The 22,999-nt window shown below is 41.7% G+C and overlaps 1 protein-coding gene across 1 annotated transcript in view; it reads left to right on the top strand.

The window, feature by feature from the left end:
• Positions 1-22,999, top strand: part of LOC127573285 (apolipophorins-like) — a 159,983-nt gene that overhangs the window by 93,848 nt on the left and 43,136 nt on the right. Inside the window, exons 18-22 of the mRNA XM_052021337.1 lie at positions 570-752; positions 2,480-2,571; positions 11,866-12,035; positions 21,730-21,889; positions 22,785-22,864. Coding sequence (XP_051877297.1) covers positions 570-752; positions 2,480-2,571; positions 11,866-12,035; positions 21,730-21,889; positions 22,785-22,864 — 685 coding nt within the window. The remainder of the gene's footprint in view (positions 1-569; positions 753-2,479; positions 2,572-11,865; positions 12,036-21,729; positions 21,890-22,784; positions 22,865-22,999) is intronic.

The raw sequence follows: 22,999 nt of genomic DNA, 5'->3' as shown, positions 1-22,999 counted from the left end.
TGCCATTGTTAAATTGCTCTGTTTTAATACATATTCCAAATGCTTTTTTAAAATAAAGTTATATTCCAGTGAAACTAGTAACTAAGAGGGTTCCCTTCATAGTTCGGGAGATATCAGTTAAACATGTGACTTTGACTTCAGGCCAGGTCTGTCAATCTAGAAACAATAGGAATTAGGGGCAAGTCAAAGACTGGCTCTTTGGGGTTTGATCTGTTTGGCCTCCAAGCTCAAAGAGTCTTTAAATTACCACATTTCCAGTAATAAATAAATGAGTTAAAAACAGACACAGCATGCAAAAAGGTAAAATTGGAGGAATGGGACACATGGGAATGATCTGAGAGTTGACATAGGCTCAGTGGGACAAATGGCTTCCTTCTATTTTGTAAGGAAATATAAGAATTACCTCTCTTTATAATTTCTCCCAGATCAAGAATTGCCCTTGCTAGAAAATTAGTTAATGCTGAATAGTCCTTATTATCAAAAGTGCTTCTACTTTGTAAGTTTTTTTTTGTTTGAAATTCAAACAGAGGATGTGTCTTAACAAGGCATTCATAGTGTTCTGTTTTTAGTGCTCATATTCATGTATCTGCCCACATGGGACTTGATGGGACAATCGGTAAAGCTGGTTTGGAGTGGGTGGCTGGAATGAGGACGCTGACAAGCCTAGATGGTGGAATCCAGATGAAGAAAGGAAAAGATTTGAAAGTTTTCCTCAACACACCACAGGAAACAATGGAGATCATCGACATCAGGTGATAGCACAAAGATGATTTTCACCTGAATGACATGACTAATCTTTCACCAAATGTGCAGCTTGTTGGTTATGCTTCAGATGCAGAGCCTGGATCCCCAATGTGACTTGATGGCTGTGCAACCTGTCTCTCACACTCTGACTCCTGGTTCATTTGGCCGCTATCTTTGGTGCAGATAGCTCAGAGGGGCAATTCCTGTGGATGAGGCTGGCTGAAGGGGAAAATTAATCTCCCTTAATGTAATCAATTGCTCTACTGCCTTTGACTGCCCACTCTTGCCTGAAGAACAATGAATATCAATACTGACAAACTTTAATGATAGGCGATATGCACTAGACTCTGAAGATTTCAGACAGTAAATCTTCCTTCCTTTGTATTTCACTTGGCTGCTCAAATACAGATAGTTTCATTCAGTACCTCCAGCAGATAATTCAGAAGTGGCTGTGAAGGCCAGGGATCTGGCAGAATGACTCCCATTACATTCCTTTCTTCCTTATCTCCATACATCACCAGAGAATGGTTGATGTATTGACTGGCACAATGATCTTGATTAATTAAAAGTATAAAATAACTTCACAAAAAAGAAAGCTATCATCCTGACCTGCAGAGTAAAACTAAAACACTCTACATTGTTATTTCAGTGAATAAAAAAGAACACAAGTTCTGGAAGTACAGAACAGGTTCATCTGCATCTGTAATAGAAAGTCAGGTTACAACATTTTAGGGATACATTACTTCGCAAGCCACCTCAAAGACACCATAAGGATTTTCATTGCTGAAGGTAGTCCCTAGGCTCATTGTATCTGAGTGGCTTTTTGCTGGAGCAACATAACAGTAAAATTGTTGTAGACTATATCTTTATCTGCTTTAAGCACCTATCTAATTTTCCTATCAGAGACCCATCTGTGCTAAACGTTTTTGCTTAGCAGCATATCACATGCCCCAGTAACCATTGTATCATGTCTGACTGGCCTGCAAGTATTTTCCCACTGTTTTCAGTTCTTAATGGATATTTCCAACACTAGGCATAATTCCTTTCTAATATGTCAAATCTAGATAACCCGAGGCTCTGGTTATTGAGTAGCCGATGAACAGAACATACACTAGGAAGCTTAACATCCCTTATATTGTATAACGTTTGGGTAGTTCTCTGGCATCTTCCTGTTCAAAAGAACAGACCGAATATTTTAGCCCCTTGGAGATGGTGAACTGGACAGGGAAAACTAGTACCCTGGCTCTCTGCAACATCATTACAGTATGGACACTGGGACTGACCCTGGGGGAGTGGCTGGATGCGTGGATTCTTGTTGCAGCTGAGATCTGTGGTTTTGTTCCTCCTGCACACACAAAAATAGCTATAACTAGTGAACTCCTGTTGGGCTGAAGTGCCAATCAGGTTTCTACAGATGTTTCCTACAGTTTACAAAGCAAGTGGAGGTCACTATAATACCCCTTTCAAGTTTAGCTACAGTATAATGAAACCTTCTGTAGTGCAGTCCTGCTCACTTAGGCCCTACAAGGAAAATCTGAGCCTCTGTTGCAGCCAATCCCCATTTGTTTTATTACTTATATTATTTTGAAATGTGACTCTCCAGGGGAATTTTAAACTATTTGTAACCTGTAAAGGAAGTGATGAATTGTATTGCATGTCATAGTTGTGGGGATATCAGCAAATAATGGGCAAAGCAGCTAACTTTTCTTTTGTGCCCGTGTCTATTGATTTGCAGCTCAAGACTTTACACTGCAAACCCAGGTGGAAAGGAGGAAATTATTGGATCTCTTGATCGGACAGAAGCAAGAACATGTAGTGAAGAAGAATGTAAGTTGACCCAGTGCACACCTTACAGAAAGGTTGACCACACTTCGTGATTATAATTCAAAAACAGCCTATACTTCTGAAAATCGAAATGAAAAATCCTGGTTAAAGCCAAAATGGTGCATAAAACTGCTGGAGGAACTCAGCAGGTCGGGCAGCATCTATGGAGGCAAAGGGATGGTGGATGTTTAGTGTCGAGACCCTGCATCAGGACTGAGAGTATAGAGGGAAGATAGCCAGTAGAAAGAGATGCGAGATAGGGGCTTGTAGGTGATAGGTGGAATCAGGTGAAATTGGGGATGATGGATAGATGAATCCAGGTGGGGGAGACAGATGGTGCAGTTTTGAGACACAGGCTGGTGGCAGGTGATAGGTGGAATGTGTTAAATGAGCATTATGCAAGGATTACTGCTACCTCTGTGTACTTCATACTCGTGTCTGTGTCTGTTTGTCTCTATCTGTTTCTGTGCAACCACTACCTGCCCACTGTTCAGCACCCTCTGCTTTCTGGGCCATGCAGTGTAGAAGCTGGACATCTACATGAAGTCAGAGACCAGTGCATGTGACCTCCTACTTCACCGCTGAGCTCAGCACCAAGTCCTTTGGCAGCTTCAGAGAGTGCTAAGCTAAGAACCCTGATGCACTTCACATCTGGCCCCTTGGCTCTGCACCAGCCATTGCTGGAACACCTTGTGCAGCCTCATTCACCTGAATGCAATGGCCAATCTTCATCAAAAATCTGAGTTTCTGTTTATTTTTCATTTCACTATGCACCACTGTTCATTCATTAAAAGCATAAACGTTTTTTTTCTATTTATAATTAATTTAAAATTTTCACATTTTTTGTTATTTAAATCCATTTCAACTACTTGTAAACATTTTTTAATAATTAGAGACACTTGAAACAGGATCTGAGGCCTAGTTGGCGTTTGTGGCCCACTTCACTTTGAGGGAGTGTTGTGGAACAGAATTATTCAGTGCAGCCCTTTCTACAGTGCAGTACTGGAGTGACCCAACTGAGAGGACTGTATGAGGATGAATGTAGGCGCAGGACACCTCCAGCTCAATCAGCCTGATGTTAGAAGTAGCACGAGGCTTGCATAATGTAGCAAACTCAATCCCAGATAAATGGAGACTCCTGGTGCATGAAAATCTTTTGAAACCACATCAGATTTCTACCTATCACTTTCCTATTTGTAAAAATCTGGAAGACTGAAATAAAAGAAAAAAAAGCTCAGCAGGTCAGGCAGTATCTGTGGAAAGAGAAACAGAATTAACGTAGCAGGTCAAAGTGTCTGACAAAGTGTTTTTGACCTGAAACATTAACTCTATATCTCTTTCCGCAATGCTGCCTGACCTACTGAGTGTTTCCAGCATGGTCTGTTTTTATTACAAACCTTTTCATGTTTGTCAATTAAAAAAGATAAGTTGGTGGTACAGTGGGAAACCAGGTTTGATCCTGGCATTGGGTGCTGTGTGTGGAATTTTTACTGTCTCCTTCTGGGTGTTCCAGTTTTCCCCCACTTCCCAAAGATGTGTTGGTAGAGTAATTAGCTGCTGTAAATTACATCCTGGTGTAGGTAGGTGGCAAAAGGATCAAAGGGGAGTTGTTGGCTATCTGAAAGAGAATTAAGTTGCAGAACAATTGAAGGGAATGGGACTGATGGGATTGCTCAATTGGCAGCTGGAATAAAGCCAATGGGCTGAATGGTCTTTTTCTACGCTATGATAAGTTACTAAGTAATCAGGTTTGCTAAAGGGAATGAATTGAGGCCAATGTGAAAAAAACCCATCCAGACATTCATTAAACAGCTGTCTAACTGCTAGCACTCATTAAAGAGGCACTAAAACCAATATAACAAAAACACCCTCTGCTTACCATGACAAGTCACTTGGATATCAATTCCAAGTACCATCTAAAGGAAAGAAACTAGTGTTGCAAACTAAGATTCCTTTTTTGCTACAACAGGAGAATTTAACAGAGCCAGTGAATATCATACTCTTTTGGTCTACCACAGATACCAAGGTACAGAGTTCTGAAATACTCTCCATAAATCTCCCCATATCACTACCTCCTTTAAGATGCTCCTTAAAGCCAAAATTTTTGGCCAAGCTTTTGCTCATCTGTCCTTGATAAAACCTTGTGTGGCATGGTCTCAAATTTTGTGGAAAAACATTTCTCTGAAGTGCCTCAGAATGGAGTGTTGAAATGCCTATAGTTATTGATATTGCTTTTTCTGGAACATTGAGGATGTGGTTTTGGGTTACTTGGAAGCACATGATAAAATAGGCCGAAGTCAGCATGGTTTCCTTAAGGGGAAATCTTGCCTGACAAATCTGTTGCAATTCTTTGAGGAAGTAACAGGCAGGATAGACAAGGGAGAGTCAGTGGATAAAGAGAAACAAAGGACTGCAGATGCTGGATCTAGATGAAAAACACTATGATGCTGGAGGAACTCAGCAGACCAGGCAGCATCCATGGAGAAAAGCAGGCGGTCAATGTTTTGGGTCAGAACCTTTCTTCAGAACTGAAGATAGGGAAAGGGGAAGCCCAATATATAGCAGGGAAAAGCAGAGGAGGCAGGGTGGGCACAGGGAGGTGATAGTCAGTGGATGTTATTTACTTGGATTTTCAGAAGGCTTTTGACAAGGTGCTGCACATGATGCTGCTGAACAAGATAGGAGCCCATGGTATTACAGGAAAGGTACTAGCATGGATAGAAGATTAGCTGACTGGCTGAAGGCAAAGAGTGGGAATAAAGGGGGCCTTTTCTGGTTGGCTGCCAGTGACTAGTGGTGTTCTGCAGGGGTCGGTGTTGGGTCCGCTACTTTTCACATTATATGTTAATGATCTGGATGATGGAATTGATGGCTTTGTGGCCAAGTTTGCAGATGATACAAAGATAAGTGGAGGGGCAGGTACTGTTGAGGAAGCAGGGAGTCTGCAGAAGGACTTGAACAGGTTGGGACAATGGGCAAAGAAGTGGCAGATGGAATACAGCATAGGGAAGTGTACGGTCATGCACTTTGGTAGAAGGAATAAAGGTGTAGACTATTTTCTAAACGGGGAGCGAATTCAGAAATCGGAGGTGCAAAGGGATTTGGGATTCCTAGTGCAGGATTCCCTAAAGGATAACTTGCAGGCTGAGTCTGTAGTAAGGAAGTCAAATGAAATGTTAGCATTCATTTCGAGAGGACTCGAATACAAAAGCATGGATTTAATGCTGAGGCTTTATAAGGTGTTGGTCAGGTCACATTTGGAGTATTGTGAGCAGTTTTGGGCCCCATATGTAAGGAAGGATGTGCTGGCATCGGAGAGGGTCCAGAGGAGGTTTACAAGAATGATCCCGGGAATGAAAGGTTAACACGTGAGGAGCGTTTGATGACTCTGGGCCTGTCCTTGCTGGAGTTTAGAATGATGGGGGGGGGGGGGGGGATCTCATTGAAACCTACCAAATATTGAAAAGGCCTGGATAGAGTGGACATGGAGAGGATGTTTCCAATAGTCGGAGAGTCTAGGACCAGAGGACCCAGCCTCAGAATAGAAGGGTGTCCCTTTAGAACAGAGGAATTTCTTTAGCCAGAGGGTGGTGAATCTGTGGAATTCATTGCCATAGACAGCTGTGGAGGCCAAATCATTGGGTATATTTAAAGTGGAGCGATGAGTAAGGGTGTCAAAGGTTACGGGGAGAAGGCAGGAAAATGAGGTTGAGAGGGAAAAATAAATCAGCCATGATCGAATGGCAGAGCAGACTCGAAGGGCTGAATGGCCTAATTCTGCTCCTTTGTCTTATGGTCTTATTTCATTTTGCTTCGAATGCACTGGCTGCTTCTTTCAGTATTACACACATAGAAAGTACTAATTTATTGGTTTTAAAATGCTTCAGAATGTCCTGATGCCAGGCAAGGTTCTAATTATAGGCACATTCTTTATTTCTTGCACTTATTATTGACTATTAGAAGTATTGTTTAAATACTGTCTGGGAATCCTCTTTAACATGCTAAGAGTTACTTTTTGTGAAACTGTTGAAACTAAAGCAGCAAAGAGCATAATCTCTTTTATGAATGGTTCTTGGCAAAGCTTTAACACTGGAATTTACCCAAAACAGTGATGGTTTAACTATAAATTTCCTCATACAGTTTATACACACAAATATAGTTGTAGATTTAGCCTTTACTGGCTGGGTTTTAAACATCATAAGGCAGAAAACAAGTAGGATTACAGATCTCACCAACTTCCTAATATTGAAATGAATGGGATGAAATTCCAATGGGTTTGGTTTTGGGTTTACATAACTCCCAGCCAGTTTTCTATCCTGTGCTCTGTGCAGGCATTGTTTCATGATCACCTAGTGAAGCAAAAACATTTACTTCATTTTATATTACTGAAAGGGACACTGAGCAGAGAGTGAGTTCGAAGTAGGCTTGGCAGAATTTTATTTCTATTTCATTCAATAATTTTGACAAATAAAAAACATTTTTAGGTATTTACTTTTATTTTCATTGATTTGTATTTACAGGATTGTTTAATGCTAGGAATGTGGTATTAATGTTAGCAACACACAAAAATCAGAATTATTATCACTGACGTCTGACATGAAGATTGTTGTTTTGCAGCAGCAGTACAATGCAAAGACATAGAAGTCTATAAGTTACAAAAATAAATAAATAGTGCAGAGAAAAGGTTAATGAACTAGTGTTCATGGACTGTTCAGAAATCTGATGGCGGAGGGGAAGATGCTGTTCCTGAATCACTGGGTTTGGGTTCTTCAGGCTTCTGTACCTCCTCGCTGATAGTAGTAACGAGAAGAGGGCATGTCCCAGATGGTGAAGGTCCTTAATGATGGATGCTGCCTTCTTGAGGCATCGCCTCTTAAAGATATCCTCGGCGGTGGGGAAGGTTGTGTCTGTGATGGAGCTGGCTGAGTTGACAACCCTCTGCAGCCTCTTGCAATCCCGTGCATTGGAGCATCCTTACCAGGTTGTGTTGTAACCAGTCAGAATGCTCTCCATCGTACATCTATAGAAATTTGTAAGACTCTTTGGTGACATACCAAATCTCCTCAAACTCCTAACAAAGTAGATCTGCTGGCGAGCCTTCTTCATGATTACATCAATGTGTTGGACCCAGGATAGATCCTCTGAGATGTTGACACCCAGGAACTTGAAGCTGCTCATCCTTTCCACCGCTGACCTCTCCATGAGGACCTAGTGTGAGTTCCCCCTACTTCCCCTTCCTGAAGTCCACAGTCAGTTCCTTGGTCTTGCAGACGTTGAGTGCGAAGTTGTTGTCGTGATACCACTCAACCAGCTGATCTAGCTCACTCCTGTAAGCCTCCTCATTGCCACCTGAGAAAAGCTGGAGGAACTCAGCTGTTCAGGCAGCATCTACAGAGGGAAATGAACAGTCGACATTTCAGGTCGAGACTCTTCACCTGAACCCAGATGAAGGGCCTCCACCCAAAACCTATATGTATTACATCGTTTATTCACTGAGTTTCTCCAGCTTTTTTATGTTTCCAGCATCTGCAGTCTCTTGTGTCTCCATGGTAATAATGGCATACCATTAAAAACTTTATATAATTAACTATTAAAAAGCATTGTATACTATACATATTTGAATTATTGTGCTCATTTAGCAGCTGCATTACAGCTGTAAGAAAAATACTGAAAAATACAAATATAATCTCTTTTGGTTCTCTGGTCCACCTTAAGGGTGTGTGTATGGTGGTCATTTTATTGGTGAATTCTGAATATTAACAATGGAAACATTTTTCTACCTGTGAGTGGGAAGGAAAATTAATATTTATCAATGCTCACCAATAAAAGATAATTCCCTGCCAAACCTAATTAAAAGCTGCAAATTAGTCTGGACTATCAAGTGTACTTGTGAGGTAAGATGCCTCCTTAATCATTGGATTAAATAGTCCATTCTCAGTCGTCTGTTGCTGATATTATTTTTAAATCACAGATTTCTGATATAATAACACAGAGATAAACAATTTGTTTCCTTTCCGTGCTTAGAACTAGAGCAGTCCAAGAGTATTAGACAGTGAAAAGTCTCCAGTATACAATATAAACGCACTGTGATTTAGAATCTTGTTGTTCCTTCATTACCACCATCTTCAGTTTATATAACAGTAATTCCAACTACATGGCAACAGGTTTGCAGCTGTGTTTCTGGAAATAATAAGAATTAATCTTGATAGATGCCAACTGTCACAACAGGAGTCTGGCAGAAGAACAGTCCCTTATTTCAGTGCAGGACTTAACCGTACACTTAACCAGAAACACGTGTTTTTTTTCACTTTATATGTATGACATTGTTTATTTACTGTATCAGCAAATCTGCTCTGCTAATAATCAGTCACTTTTGTTTAGAGTATGCTAGGGTTTCATTATGGAATGTGGATTAGATAGAAGAAAGTACTGTAATTAGCTTGAGATTTCTGGCCTAGCTTATGAAATTTTGGAACATGAAGGACTGTACACACCAGTTTCATCTGTAAAAGAAAACTGTGCATGTACATCTCACTGTGCTGTATATGAACCCTTGACTTTGACAATGATTACTCACAGTTTCCCAGTAAAAGAAAACTCCTAAGCAGGAAATTCATAAATTAAGATATTTTGGAAATGTTTAAATTGAGAATGAGAAGTGAATATGCTTGGAGCCTTTCCTAACCTGGTGTCATAATTTTGCTGGACAACTTGTTTGTGGCCTAAATGCTGTTTGTGCCACACCTCTGGTGCAGCAGCAGGCAATTAGAGGAAGCTAAAGTTGTTACTTCCAAAGAAAGCAATTCTTTAGGTAACAATAAGTGATCAGAAGAAGAGACTAAAACACAGATCATCTTCTGTCCTGAGGCCAATAGCATTAAAGAATTATATGAAATGCAGAGGAAACCATCAGTTCCATTCTACTCCTGGTGCTCTCTGGTTATTTACGCAGCTCACTATCCTGAATAGAGTGCAATGATGTCAGTTAGATGGCTCGATATACAGACTTTCTCTTGCATGAATGGATGGGACAACTATCCCTACTACTTTCTCAACCTCCTTATTCATTCTCCTTCTTAAGGTATATCCTGCACAGTATTGTCCGGAGAAAATCTTTGTTTTTTGCTGCTTCCCATCTTGATACCCAGCTCTGTTATTTTTTTCCAATTAGGGATGGTCATTAGGTTCCGTACTGTATCATCACTCTTTGTGACAGGAATTATTTAGTGATGGATGTGGGGAGACTTGTAAACTGGTAGAGATTACAAAGCTAGGGAGCAATTTGCAAGCAAGGTTGAAAATTTAAAGTGAAAGCAGAAAATGTTGGAGAAAATTTCAGCAGACCAGGCAGTATCCGTGGAGAGAGGTGATCAAAGTTAATGCTGATGACCTCTCACCAGATCTGTCTGATGGCGTGAAAGATTAACTGTTTTGCTTTCTTGAGAAATTTCTGTTTCAGTTTAGATTTCCAGCAATTGCAGAATGCTACGTTTGTATGAGAAGCTCAAAATTAAAGTAATGCTTAACTGGGATTTGTAATAGGGTCAGCTAGCACATGGGTGATGAGTAAATATGACTCAGTGCTGTTCAGGAAATGGATTTCAGGGTTTTCAGTAGCCTAAGGTTTGCAAATGGCAGGATGAGGTAGGCTGGCCAATCTAGAAGATGAGGGTTTCAGCTGATGAGCTGAGGCAGGGTGGTGAATGTCCTGTGGGTCTCTAACTGGAACTACATAGAAAACACAGCCCAACTAGTCATTGACACAGTTTATTGAAATGTACAGTGAAGCATTGGAAGGTTTTTGACCATTAAAAGAGCATTTCAGCCTTTCATTTTATTTGTAAAAGAAAATCTGGACTGTGCTGTAGTAGGAGCAATCTTCTCAGTACCCTTTACAGTACAACCACATCTTTCTTCTAATCTGGTGACCAAAATGTACATGTTACTTAAGTTGTGGCCTAACCTGTGTTGCATAAAGGTCCTCCTCAGCTTACAAATAAATGCCCTACTTGTTTACTGCCCCTACATACAAACAAGTGTTTGGGAGACTGGCGGGATGGATTTACCGTCTGTAAACATGGTTCGCGGCCACATTTCGGACTTGTGAACTGTTTGGTTTCTGAACAGTTCGCACGAACGGGACCTGGCGATGATCTGTACAGTTCTAGCATAACCACCTTGCTCTTTATTCCATGCTGCAACTAATAAAGCAAAGCGCCCCATGTGCCTTTTTAAACACCTTATCTCCTGCATCCTTGAAGGAATCTGTGGACATATATTTCAAAGTTCCTCTGTTCCTCCACATGTATGGACACTGCTGAAGGTTATGTTTGATCAGTGGTAAGCAAGATCCATGAACTTCTGCATGGTGAATTCCCTGGCAGTGGCCACAAGTTTGAATTACCTTTAGAGAAGTATGCATGTTGAACCATCATTATGATCTGACCATGTCACTCCTGCTTTTGAAATTGATTCAGAACTCTGGGGTGTGGGGCGTGGGTGGTTGATATGGCATTATGTCATCGTGTAGCCGGGAGATCCTCACGTTCTCTGACTAAGGATCCCAAAACTGGTGGCTAGCATCTGTGGAGGACTATCGCAGTTCAGTCTGTTTTCCTTGTATTCTGTGCTCTCTCCTGCTATATCAGAGGAGGGAAGGGACACTCAAGAGTGATTGTTTTGTTATGTTTCGATGCATGATGGTGATTGTCAGGTAGAGGCATTGAAATTGCTCAAGGGTGAGGGTGAGGGGCAATGGTGGATGCATGTGAGGGTCTGCACAGAAAGAGAATCAGTACGATTGGGGTGGATATGGGGGTGAAGGATAATGGATATAGTAGGCTTGAAAAGCTAGAGGGAGAGGATTGGATTTATGAACAGCAAGATGTTGGTAAATATTCAACTACTTTCCCAGCATTGAGGAATTTTGGGATGAGGTCTTCTTCTGTCGGCCAGAAGCCAGCCATCTTCATGGTGCTAAGGCTATAAGTGTGGCACACTGCTCCTGCTGCTGACCCCTTGGTTAGCACCAACACTTGCCAGATTTCAGCAGAGTTTCTCCCTCCCATTGATGGCGAAGAAACATACTCACTTTATTATGTGGTTTCAGGCAAAACAGCCATTTTGTGGTTTCCTATTTGGCAAAAACATCTAAAACATTTTCTTCATTAGCATTGCCCTTGCTGAAGCATACATTTTCTGGGACTTTTAAGTTAACACGATGGAAATGCTCAGTTCCCAAACTTTATTTCTTTGCCGACACGTTGCTTATGACTGATGTTTTGTTTTCCAATGCAGTTTCCAGACAAATTGGATGGCAGATTTGTTCTGAAATGTCATATCCCACGGGAACTACTGGTCCTGCATTTCCACTGTCTGGCCCTGCCGAAGCGTCAGTTATGCTAATAAAACGTGACAAAGGACTGCAGCAGTATCTGCTGGAGGCAGCATACTCCTACGTCACACAGGTAACTCTCTCCTTCTGTACTAGGCAAAAAAAGAAGTGCCAACCAAAGCAACTACCAGTTTTATGCCCCAGATCTGACTCTGCATTATTTTGAAGGTGACTGCATTGAACAAATGGGTAGCTCAACACCAAATCACTGCAGTAACTGGAGTGAATTATTTCCCTGTTGCTTGAAGATGCAAGTGAAATAGACCTGGTGTTTTACTGTCCACTCCACTACTGAGTTCACCGAATTGTAGTTTCCAAGGGGAAGAAATGTCTAGAGAATTGGAAGGAAACAGTTAAGTAGTCTGTATTTAAGTAAAATAGGAACAAATCTAAGAATAATATTTTGCTTTAAACCAGCTGATAAATTTTACTGCATTTGCAGTAATACCATAAACTGAGACTGCACAATTTTGTCCTGAGAGCTATTAAGATCCAACATAATGTGAGCTTTGTTTATAATGGTCCCATTATAACTGGGGCAGTGGGGAGGGTGCAAGGGACTACAGTAACAGGTCAAAAGCTTGGCCTGGTCAGGGATGTGGGAGCCAAGTTGATGTTAAGGGCAAGCACATTTAAAATAAGTTGCTGTAATCTCCTGGATAGATTGACAGTCTGACCAGTGGGCAAAAGAACCGGCAAGCAGCAAGAGTCCTGAAGAAGGGTCCTGACCTGAACGTTGACCGCCTGCTTTTCTCCACGGATGCTGCCTGGCCTGCTGAGTTGCTCCAGCATCATACTGTTTTTCATCTAGATTCCAGCATCTGCAGTCCTCTGTTCTCCATAAGCAGCAAGAGTCGCCTGTTGAGGTCATACAATGAGTGTCCCTGGCAGTGGGGAGGGAAGCTTGGAACTCAGTGGGGAATGGGAGGGAAGGCCAAGAGGCTGAGAGGGAGGGGTCATTGCACAATCGTGTCAGGTGGGGTTGGGTCTATGACAAGGGGAAGAACGGTGCGAGAGAGGCCAAAAGTTTCCTGTTGAGGCCAGCGGGAATGCTTATTCCCTTCCCGGCTTAAAGAATAACCTGGAAAAGGAGCTTTACCTTCCGTGCAGCTTCCAACCCAGGAACAAATCCCTACCCTGCCCTTTACTCCCACCCACCAGCCCGCTGGCCACAGTCTGGGATATGGAGCAGTGTTGTGGGGCAGGGTCTGCCTCTGAGTAGACTGGGATGTGGCTAGAGCCCGACTCTGCCCCACACCTTCAGCACCAGAAGCCAGCACTGCACTATGCCTCGACCACTGCCCAGACCCTGACACCCCAAACCTTGCCCACCCTCTCCCAATATGTGCACCTCACCCACATCTGTCCAAACTCCAATGCTGCCCTCCATCCCCACCCACTCAGATTTCAACGCTGCCCCACCACTCAGTCTTCAGCATGATCCTGCATCCTGACTTATTCACACCCTGTCAACGTCCTCCCATGCCCTTCAGAACACCACAACCTGCAAGGTGTGCAATAGGGCATTGGACAGGGTGCAGGAGTATGTTGGGCCACGCAGTCTCTTTCTGTGCTTTAATGACTCCATCATTCTATTCGCTACTCCTGCTCAAACCTCACCACTGCTCAGAGGCAGATCCTGCCCCATCACTCAACTCGTGCTCAGATCCACATGTTGACACCCACTCACTGCATCCTCAACAGAACCTGACAGCGAACTCATCCTTATCTCCCTCAGGCCATGACCCTCCTACCCCAAACTTGCTCAGGACCCAAATCTGATTCCCCTTCATTCCCCCCCCTCCACGTTCACCAGGCCTACGTCCTATCCTCGCCACTTCACCGCCTTCATGTTTCCTCCCTCCTTCAAACCAGGCCCTGACTCTAATCATAGCCTCACCCCTGCACAGCCTCCAAACTGCTTACCCAACACTTTGGTTCCTCTTAACAGCATCTTTTGACCCAACTTTCATATTATAAAAAGAACCTACTATTTAATCGTTAATCTCTTTCCAACCTGGTTAACAAATAGATTAATGGGAGAATGACTGAAAGGAAGCTGAAGCCGATAGAAAGGAATGAGTTGCCGAAGGAAGTGGTAGAGGTGGGTACAATTAGAATGTTTAAAAGATATTTAGACAGGTACATGGATAGGAGAGGTTTAGAGGGATATGGGCCAATGAGACCAACTCAGGAAGGCACCTTGGTCAGCATGGACAAATTGGGCTGATGGGCCTGTTTCTGTGCTGTATAACTCTTTGACTCCATGGAATGGGACAATAACACATGTTATTATTAAAGCCATTTCCTCATCCATTTTCAACAGATGGAGGTAGTTAAAATCAGGATCATTATAACACCACAATTACTTTCTAATGATACTGCAAAAGAAACTACATCAGACAACTTGCAGGCTTGCAGATCATGAGACTGCTGTTCAATATTGTTAAAATGTCTTATAAATGGATAGATGCCATTCATTGATGGTCAAAAGTAATCATCTGTGGTCTTAGGACAGGATTACAGCCTCTTAACTCACTCCGAGTATTCATATTATTTGGTTATTGAATTGCTGCCAATTTAGGAATGTTCTCTTTGATGTGGAGAAGAAAACTAAAATGACATTGAGACTAAAGTGACGCTATGGCCCTATTCCAGTCAATTTGGGCTCTCTCTTGTATCAACACATTCCATTGTTTAAGTTACCATTTAGTATGGAGCATTTCAATAGCTTGAACCTTAATAGTTTAGGTTGTTCCTGAGTAACAAATGAGTTCTATTTTTACAGATGTCCATAACTCAATAGGGTAACCATTCCACAGTATTGTAATGCATGGCATCAAGACTGATAAGAAAGAACAATTACTAGAAGTGGAAGAGAGGAAACTAGTTCTGCAGTTTATAAAAACAAATGTACATATGTATGTTGGACTTCTGAATTTAATAATATTATGGGAGCTCTTTCATATGTAGGGATGTCAATAAATCAGGCATCTGTAACCCTGGGACAGCCTGCATGGCTGATTAAAAAATGTGAAGGGGAAGCAATGAGAATAATTTTATTACTTAACTAATAGGCTTTTCCTGGAAGGCTTAACATTGGGCATTATTTTCATAGGAAACATGTGTCTTGTCCTTTACTCCTCTGGAATATGTGGGGGAAAAATGAGATCAAGCTGTAAATTGAGATGTGCATGTCTGTTGCCTGCACTGTTGCTCAGGTCGAAGCTACTCAAATTGGGCAAATGGTTCAAGCATAGAAGATTCAGACCACAGAATGGTTGAAGAGGCTTTTTCAGCACTTTTATAAAATAAAACTATTATTGCCCGTAAATTGTGAACAAGGGGCCGTACTTTCCTGAGTGTACTGACGCCTATAAATAAAGGAGAATTGAGTAAGCTTGTAAACCAGACTGCTGGAAAGTGGTAAAGGTATTTACCAGGATTAATGTTATGAATGACCTCAGTACCAGCAGACTGTGAATTAGTTGGACAAGGAAGGGACAATGTTTCTACTTTCAGAGCAGAAATTTTCATTGCATGGAACAGTGGCTGCTGCCTCCTGGTACTTCAGGAGTTTGAGGAAAAGCCAGCACCTGAATACAGCATGTGCATTCTGCAGAACCAACCACTGCAGGCAGCTGGCTTATCAGACCTGATCCTGCTTATTGGAGCTCACAGAACAAACGTGCATAAGGACGTTCAGACTTAGGTTCAGCTCAGAATAGAACGTAGACCATAGAACAGTACAGTAGAGGAACAGGCCCTTCAGCCCACAATATCTGTGCCAACCATGATGCCAAAAGAAACTAACCCCATCTGCCTGTACAGGATTGATATCCCTCCATTCCCTTCATGTTCACATGTCTGTCTAAACACCTCTTAAACACCAGTATCGTATCTGCTTCCACCACTTCCCCTGGCAGTGCATTCCAGGCACCTACCACTCTCTGTGTGGGGGGAAAAAAAACTTGCCTTGCACATCTTTCTTAAACTTACCCCCTCTCACCTTAAAGTGTAGCAGTTAGCGTAACACTATTACAGTGCCAGTGACCCGGGTTCAATTCCCGATGCTGTCTTTAAGGAGTTTGTACGTTCTCCTCATGTCTGCTTGGGTTTCCTCCGGGTGCTCTGGTTTCCTCCCACATTCCATACAGGTTAGGAAGCTGTGGGCATGCTATGTTGGCACCGGAAGTGTGGCAACACTTGCGGGCTGCCCCCAGAACACTCTACGCAAAAGATGCATTTCACTGTGTGTTTCGGTGTACGTGTGACTAATGAAGATATATCATATATCATATCATAAAGCTGTGCCCTCTAGTATTTGATGTTTATACCCTGGGAAAGAGACACTATCTACTCTATCTATGCCTCTCATAATTCTATAAACCTGGAGCTCTTATTTTATAATTAGGGGTTCTATCAGAATCAGCAAATGTGCACTGATGTGCCTTCTGTTCCTCACAAGCGTGAAGGGGCAGTCAATTATTCACACTTCATTATCAGTGGCAGTGAAGTTGACTACTGCCAAAGGTCTTTCCAGACATTCACAGAGATAAAAGTGAAGGAAATGGAAGTATAGCAGAAACTCTAACAACTTCTCCCAAAAGTGCAAGGTGGCACAGTTGGTAGAGGGCCAACAATCCGGGTTTAATTCTAACTGCTGTTTGTGTGGAGTTTGTATGCTCTCCCTGTGACAACATGGGCTCCCCCAGCCCCGGGTGCTTTAGTTTCTTTTCCAATTCCAAAGGCATGAAGATTGGTACGTTAATTGGCCACTGTAAATTGTCGCTTCTGTACAGATAATTGGTAGAATCTGGGGGATTTGATGGTAATATGGGGACAATAGGCTACAGGAAAATTAATGGGGGGAATGGGATTGCTCTGTGAGCTGGGATAGTCTCAATGGGCCAAATGGCCTCTTCCTTTGTCAAATGGAAAGTTGAAAATAAGATAAGGAGCTGAACAAAATATTGTAGCAAATAGGGAATTGAAAAATTGCCTTGAGATTCATCCCTGGGCCGGGAATGGGCCTCTACTCCTAGGAATTGTGACCAGGAATGAGTGTCCAATAATTCCAGGCACCAATTCACAAACGCTTTATCAGGCATACCACAGCAGCAAATCCACGTCTACACCCAACCTCTGCTTTCAATAATCCAGATAGATTACTTAATTTTAAATTGCATGGAAAACAATAGCTGGAGCCAAACAAAATTTAAACAGAAAAAGGGTAAAAAAACTGCAGAAGCTGGAAATTGTTGACGACCAACTGATGGATTATCAAAACATTATTTTCTTGAATGAATTAGTTTTTAATTCCTTAAACACCATGTGTAAAATAAAAAGCCAAAGTCAAATCAGAGCTCAGATAGAATGCTTCTTTTATTGTCAGAGTTCAGTTATGTAAAATTTGGGAAGCCTGAAAAAGTTCTCAAAAGGCTAATATTGCAGATTATGTTGAATAAATCCATGTGCAAAATCCATCCAGAGAAAATTCAGGTGTAAACTGGAAATATTAGCAACAGTTTTGAGTGTTCGTTGTGCTCCATAATGGTGTTTGTGGTGCCAGGGCACGTGAGTGAGTTGTATTGGATGTTGTATTGGGGAGGGTATTAATACATGTGTGAATAATATCGCAGTACTGACTTGATGCCAGTGCTGCCATTTTGATGTCCAGTATCCCAGCAACAGCCTCTCCTTGTCTCAAAGCTGAATACCTGTTAGGCTGCAATAAAAAATGCCTACTTACATCATGATCACCTATTTAAAGGTGAGTCGCAGGTTAATTTCGGGCTGTTGCCATGATTCTACCTGTGCATGATGCTTTCCAGTGTTGTTTAACATTGCAAAAATGTGCATGGTATTTTGTAAACAGCTGATGAAGGATTTCACCATATCTTCAAGGCTTCCATAGAAACCTAATCTTACCAGACATGAGTTCATTTGTAGGCATTCCCTTATAGTACGATATGACTGGGAGAATGAACAGTGGGCATGTAGAGGAGGACAATATGCAGGAAGAGAGAGGGAGAAGAGGCCATAAGTACTCAGGGTATTCAATGATTGCAATATATGAGACATCTGCATGATGTCCTCACTGACATTTGCTGCCTGTTGCAGCTGGAACTGCAGGATCAGAGCAGGGTAAAGAAAAAAATATTGCTGGCCATCAAGATGATTTCAGAAACAAACTTGTTTTGTTTCTGGCTCCTTCTAACCTGAAGCTGCAGATGTTTTTTCCATCTTTCCTCACAACACAGAAGGAAATCATTCAACCTATTGTGTCTATGTCAGCTCACAGAGCAGTCCAATCCCCTCACTAATTTTCCCTGTAACCAATTCTCCCCAGTTTCCCATCAGCTCTCCCTAGACTGTAGCATCCACCACTAGGGACAATTTACAGTGACCAATTAACCGACTAACCCACATATCTTTGAAATGCGGGAAGAATCTGGAATATCCAGCAAAGACCCACACAATCAAAGGGAAAATGGGCAAACTCCATACAGACACAACTGTCAGGATTGAATGTGGGCTGCTGGTGCCACTCTATTCATCTTTTGCCATTAGTTTTATCTCTCTCTGAATCTGTCTGTCAAGGTGTTTGCTTGGCCATAATCCAAAAATAAACTGCCATGAAGTACAGAAACAAATTGTAATGTAGATCAGGCCATGTTCAAGACACAGCCTATTAACTGTGTGCATTTCCTAAATAGCCAGTAACCTTGTGTCTCAGCCAAACCTGGTTCTGTTCCAGTCATTGCAACATAGCAGATATAACAGCTATTGCGTTTCAATGGAGGAGACTGTGGTCTACCATGGGGAATGACATGGAGCAGATCTGGGTCTGGACCATCTGGCTTCTTGAGAGCAGGTGGGTTGGCTGACAGGTATCAGCAAGAGTTGCAGCTGGCAGAGCTGCGACCTCACAGGTGCCAGAGACCCTGATTTGATCCTGACTTCCAGTACTGTCTGTGAGTGGAGTTTGCACATTCTCCCTGTGACTACATGGATTCCTTCCAGGTGCTCCTGTTTCCTCCCACATCCCAAAGACATGCAATAAGACTAGAGAAGCAAAGGATTGCAGATGCTGGAATCTAGATGAAAAACACGATGATGCTGGAGAAACTCAGCAGGCCTGAAGAAGGGTCCAGACCCGAAACGTTGACCACCTGCTTTTCTCCACGGATGCTGCCTGGCCTGCTGAGTTCCTCCAACATCATCGTGTTTTTCATCATTTTTCCAAAGACATGCAGGTTGGTAGGTTAATTGGCAACTGTAAATTGCCCCTGTTGTGTTGGTGAATGGTAGAACCTGGGGGGAGTTGATGGGAATGTGGGAAGAATAAAATAGGTTAGGCTGGAATTAGTGTAAAAATGGGTGCTTAATGGTCAACGTGGACTCAGTGGGTGGAAGGGCCTTTTGCTGTGTTGTATCTCTCTATGACTCTGAGATCACTGGCAGTGGTGGGAGGATATGTGCTGCTTGCTTGCTGAGTGAGACCAGAATGGTTAAGATAGAAATGTGAGATGAAGCAGAGGGTCAGGTGTGAGGTTGGCCTCGCCCTAAACCAATTCAGCCCCTCCTTTGGCCTGGGGTTCAGCAATTGTCACTCCACTAATGGCCAGAACCATCTTCTCTCTGGGAGTTTGGACCTACAGTGGTGCCTTATCTCCTCTGGTTATTTCCTGGCTCTGGTTAAACACCGCCTTGTCCTAAAAGAGAGGGAAGATCTATCGTGAAATCTATCAGGAAATATGACTGTAATGGTGTGGAGGTGCATGCTGTGATGTGCATGAGGTCCTGTTTGATGGATATTTTTGGAAGGTGTGGGAAGGGGAGATGGCGAATAGGGCAGGTTAGTGGTACTGTTGGTAGGATTTGGCATTTAAAGCTGCTGTCACTGACCTTGACCATGTATATGAGGTCTTGGGCATCCAGCACTGCACCCACAGCTTGTCTGCTGACATTGATTTTCACACCCATCTCATTCCCTGCCTTTAGCGTGTCTGATCGGAGGGCAGCATGACACCATGCAGATACAGGACATTCCTACTTTCTACCTCCTCCCGCAAACTAAGTAAAAGTTTACTCTCTCCCATGTTCTACCATTATTCACTGCTTCCTTGCTCATATTCACTTCCTGCCAGCACTTGCTTCAGCTCCATCAACCTCATTGCAATTCTACTTTAAGCGGTGCAAGTTAGATTTAAGAGGTGCGGGCTAGGTTCAGCTGGTGCTGTTCACTCACAATATTGTCTCCTGCTAATGCTTGCAGGGAGTGAACAGTGCAGTTGGTATTGGCTGGGAGCTGAAATGAAATGAGCAGGCAAGAACTTGGCATACTGCCTGTCTGATAATTAATATACTCCAGTTATTTAACTACCTTTCTTGAGCTATCCAATTTAGCTTCTGTGACTTTTGAATAGTTCTTTCATGCTGAAAACAGTAAGGCTACCCCTCTTATACCACAGCACTCTTATAGTTAATGGAAGGAGTATCAGGCAGAGTAGCAAACATGTTTTCATCAGTAAGTCCATCCAAAGTTGAGTTCCACCCTCCCTGTCTCTTATGCAATTATATGTACGTGATTTTCCAAAAGATGGAATCACTAAGGAGAGTTTAATAAGAATGTTTATCCCCTCTGCCCATTTCTAGCTTGCCTTGGGAAGTTTTCCTCTGAATTCTGTGTTCATAGGTATCTTTTCACTTGAATTATTTTCATGCAGGGAATGAGCATGTTTTCCAGCCTGCTCAAACTTCAGAGAAAGAATTCGTGTTCCAGTTTATTTTATCACTTGGCTAGAAACTGACTGAAACTTGTGGCTCACTGACTTAGTAAAATAAGCTGATGGTTTGAGAAATAAGTGAATTCCTCAGTTACCTCCTGAGCAGTGGACAGTGCAACGTGCTGTATTTCACTCCTGGCAATGTTTGTGTATACTCATGCTATGAGAGTAAGAAGGCAGAGCAGCTGGAAAATAAAACTGACACCAGGAAAGCTATTAAAGTGTCTGCTTGTTTGTGTTGTAACTGCCCATCACCTCAAGCATGACTGCATTTTCAAAATGGCAATCAGAAATCTTTGGCGGGGACCTGGAAGCTAGCTTGCAGTATAACTGGGATGTATTCAAGTCGGATTGTTAGTAGTGAAGACAAAAAGCTATCTGTTTCAAAACACAGTAAAATTGTTGATGAACGTTTTTTATTTTGTATGTTTTAAAGGTTGTTGTGCAGCAGTGCTAGTTTCTTTGACACTTGTAAGGGACTCACATCCTGTTACATTTTACTGTTAATAATTTGCTGGTTTCTCTGAGTTGGCAGTTTATCATTTGGATATGAAATTCCTATTGCTACTTGTTTTACAGAGATGATTGTTGTGAGAAATTCTCTCAAAAAGCAAACACCTGTTGCTTCTGCCTCCTCAGATTCTGCATGACATGTTGTGTATTTCCAGCATTTTCTGTTTCTATTTTGCAATATTTTCTAATTTAATGCTCTTTATGTTCATAACCTTGTACTAATTTGTCATTTTTAGATCCTGTAAACATTGCCTTAACTTAAATAAGATTTTAAAAATAATGGCATAATATATAATATCTGCGAGTATTTTACTGAAAAAATATTAGTACTAACTGAAAAATGACTGCTGTTTCTTATGCTTATGAAACATGCTTATGACTTATGCTTGTTTCCATTTTCCTAAGTATGGCCTAAGCAGACAGAACACTCCAATTATTTGACAAATACATTTTCTCTTCCAGAAGAACACCTGGTTTCCTGCTGAGGCTGTACTGCACTTTTTTATGGGAACCCCACAGTCAGATGTCAAAAGGGATATAGCCATTGATTTTCAGTTGAACTACTCCAAGCGGAAACTATCAGCCAAAATTGTTCATCCAAAGAAGATGATAAAAATAGTTGGTGAGCTGGGCTGTAACTTCAAATGTATTGAATTCTTAAAATTTTGTGTAAGTGATATGAGTAATCAAGTTCAGTAGAACTAAAATCCTAATTGTTTACTCCTTGCCAATATATTAGCAATATTAGAAGACCATGACCTCAGAGGTAGTCTAGATGGCTCCTAAGTACGTTACCCAACAGATAAGAATCCTACCAAAGGGAAAGGTGTGATATTCAATCCCCAGTATACACATTGAAGGAGCTGATGATGATGACTCAACTGGTCTCAGCACCATTCAGCTAGAACTGCGAGCTTTTTTCCTCCTCTGTCATTTAATTATTAAAAAATAAAAGTGTGGAGGGCAGGGAAAAGGAAGAAATGCTAAAGCTTTTGACTTCAGTAGCAAAATGTAAAGGAAGTAGATGTACTCCTTCAATGTTCAGGAAAGTTATTTACATTTTTACTCATCCTTGTAATCACCAGTATTCTGCTGAGTAATCTTGACCAGGCTCACTTTTCCTAATACTTATGAGGTTTGGTGTCAGATTTTTACAATAACAGAATTGTTAAGTGTTTTGGGATTGTTTTAAATAGTGCTAACTAACTGAGTAAAATATTTGTCCAGTTCCTTTCTAAAACAAGATCATGTTCCTGCAAATTAGTTTCTTTGAATGAAAAGTTGGGTTATAATAATGAATAGTTTTTTGTCCTGTTGCTTTTTTATTGCAATTGTGTTCTTGGGAAGTTGCCATGTTTGGGGCTGGATTCAGCTCTACACCTATGCAATAACGTTTTAAATAGATTACAAAAAATAGTTTTCTGTTTCCTCATTGGCAAAAGGCTCTGGAAAATTTTACAATACAATACTGGCAAGTATTATGCACACAGTTAATGCCCTTGATTTTGATTTTGCAGGAGAAATTACAAAAATAAAACACACTCGCTCGGGAAAGCTTGAAGTTCTCATTGATGACAGAGACTTGTATTATGTTAAGGTACAATTGGCAGGTTACTTGCATGAATGCTTGTTTTAAATATATGTGTGCAGCTCATGTGTTCTCCTGGTGTGTTAAGGTAGGTTCTTGTTATTGTCCCTTTTAACTTAGAGGTCTAAATCCACGAGTGGAAAA

This window comes from Pristis pectinata, chromosome 8 (genome assembly GCF_009764475.1).
Source record: "Pristis pectinata isolate sPriPec2 chromosome 8, sPriPec2.1.pri, whole genome shotgun sequence".
NCBI lineage: Eukaryota > Metazoa > Chordata > Chondrichthyes > Rhinopristiformes > Pristidae > Pristis > Pristis pectinata.
This window is presented reverse-complemented; position numbering and strand designations above follow the sequence as displayed.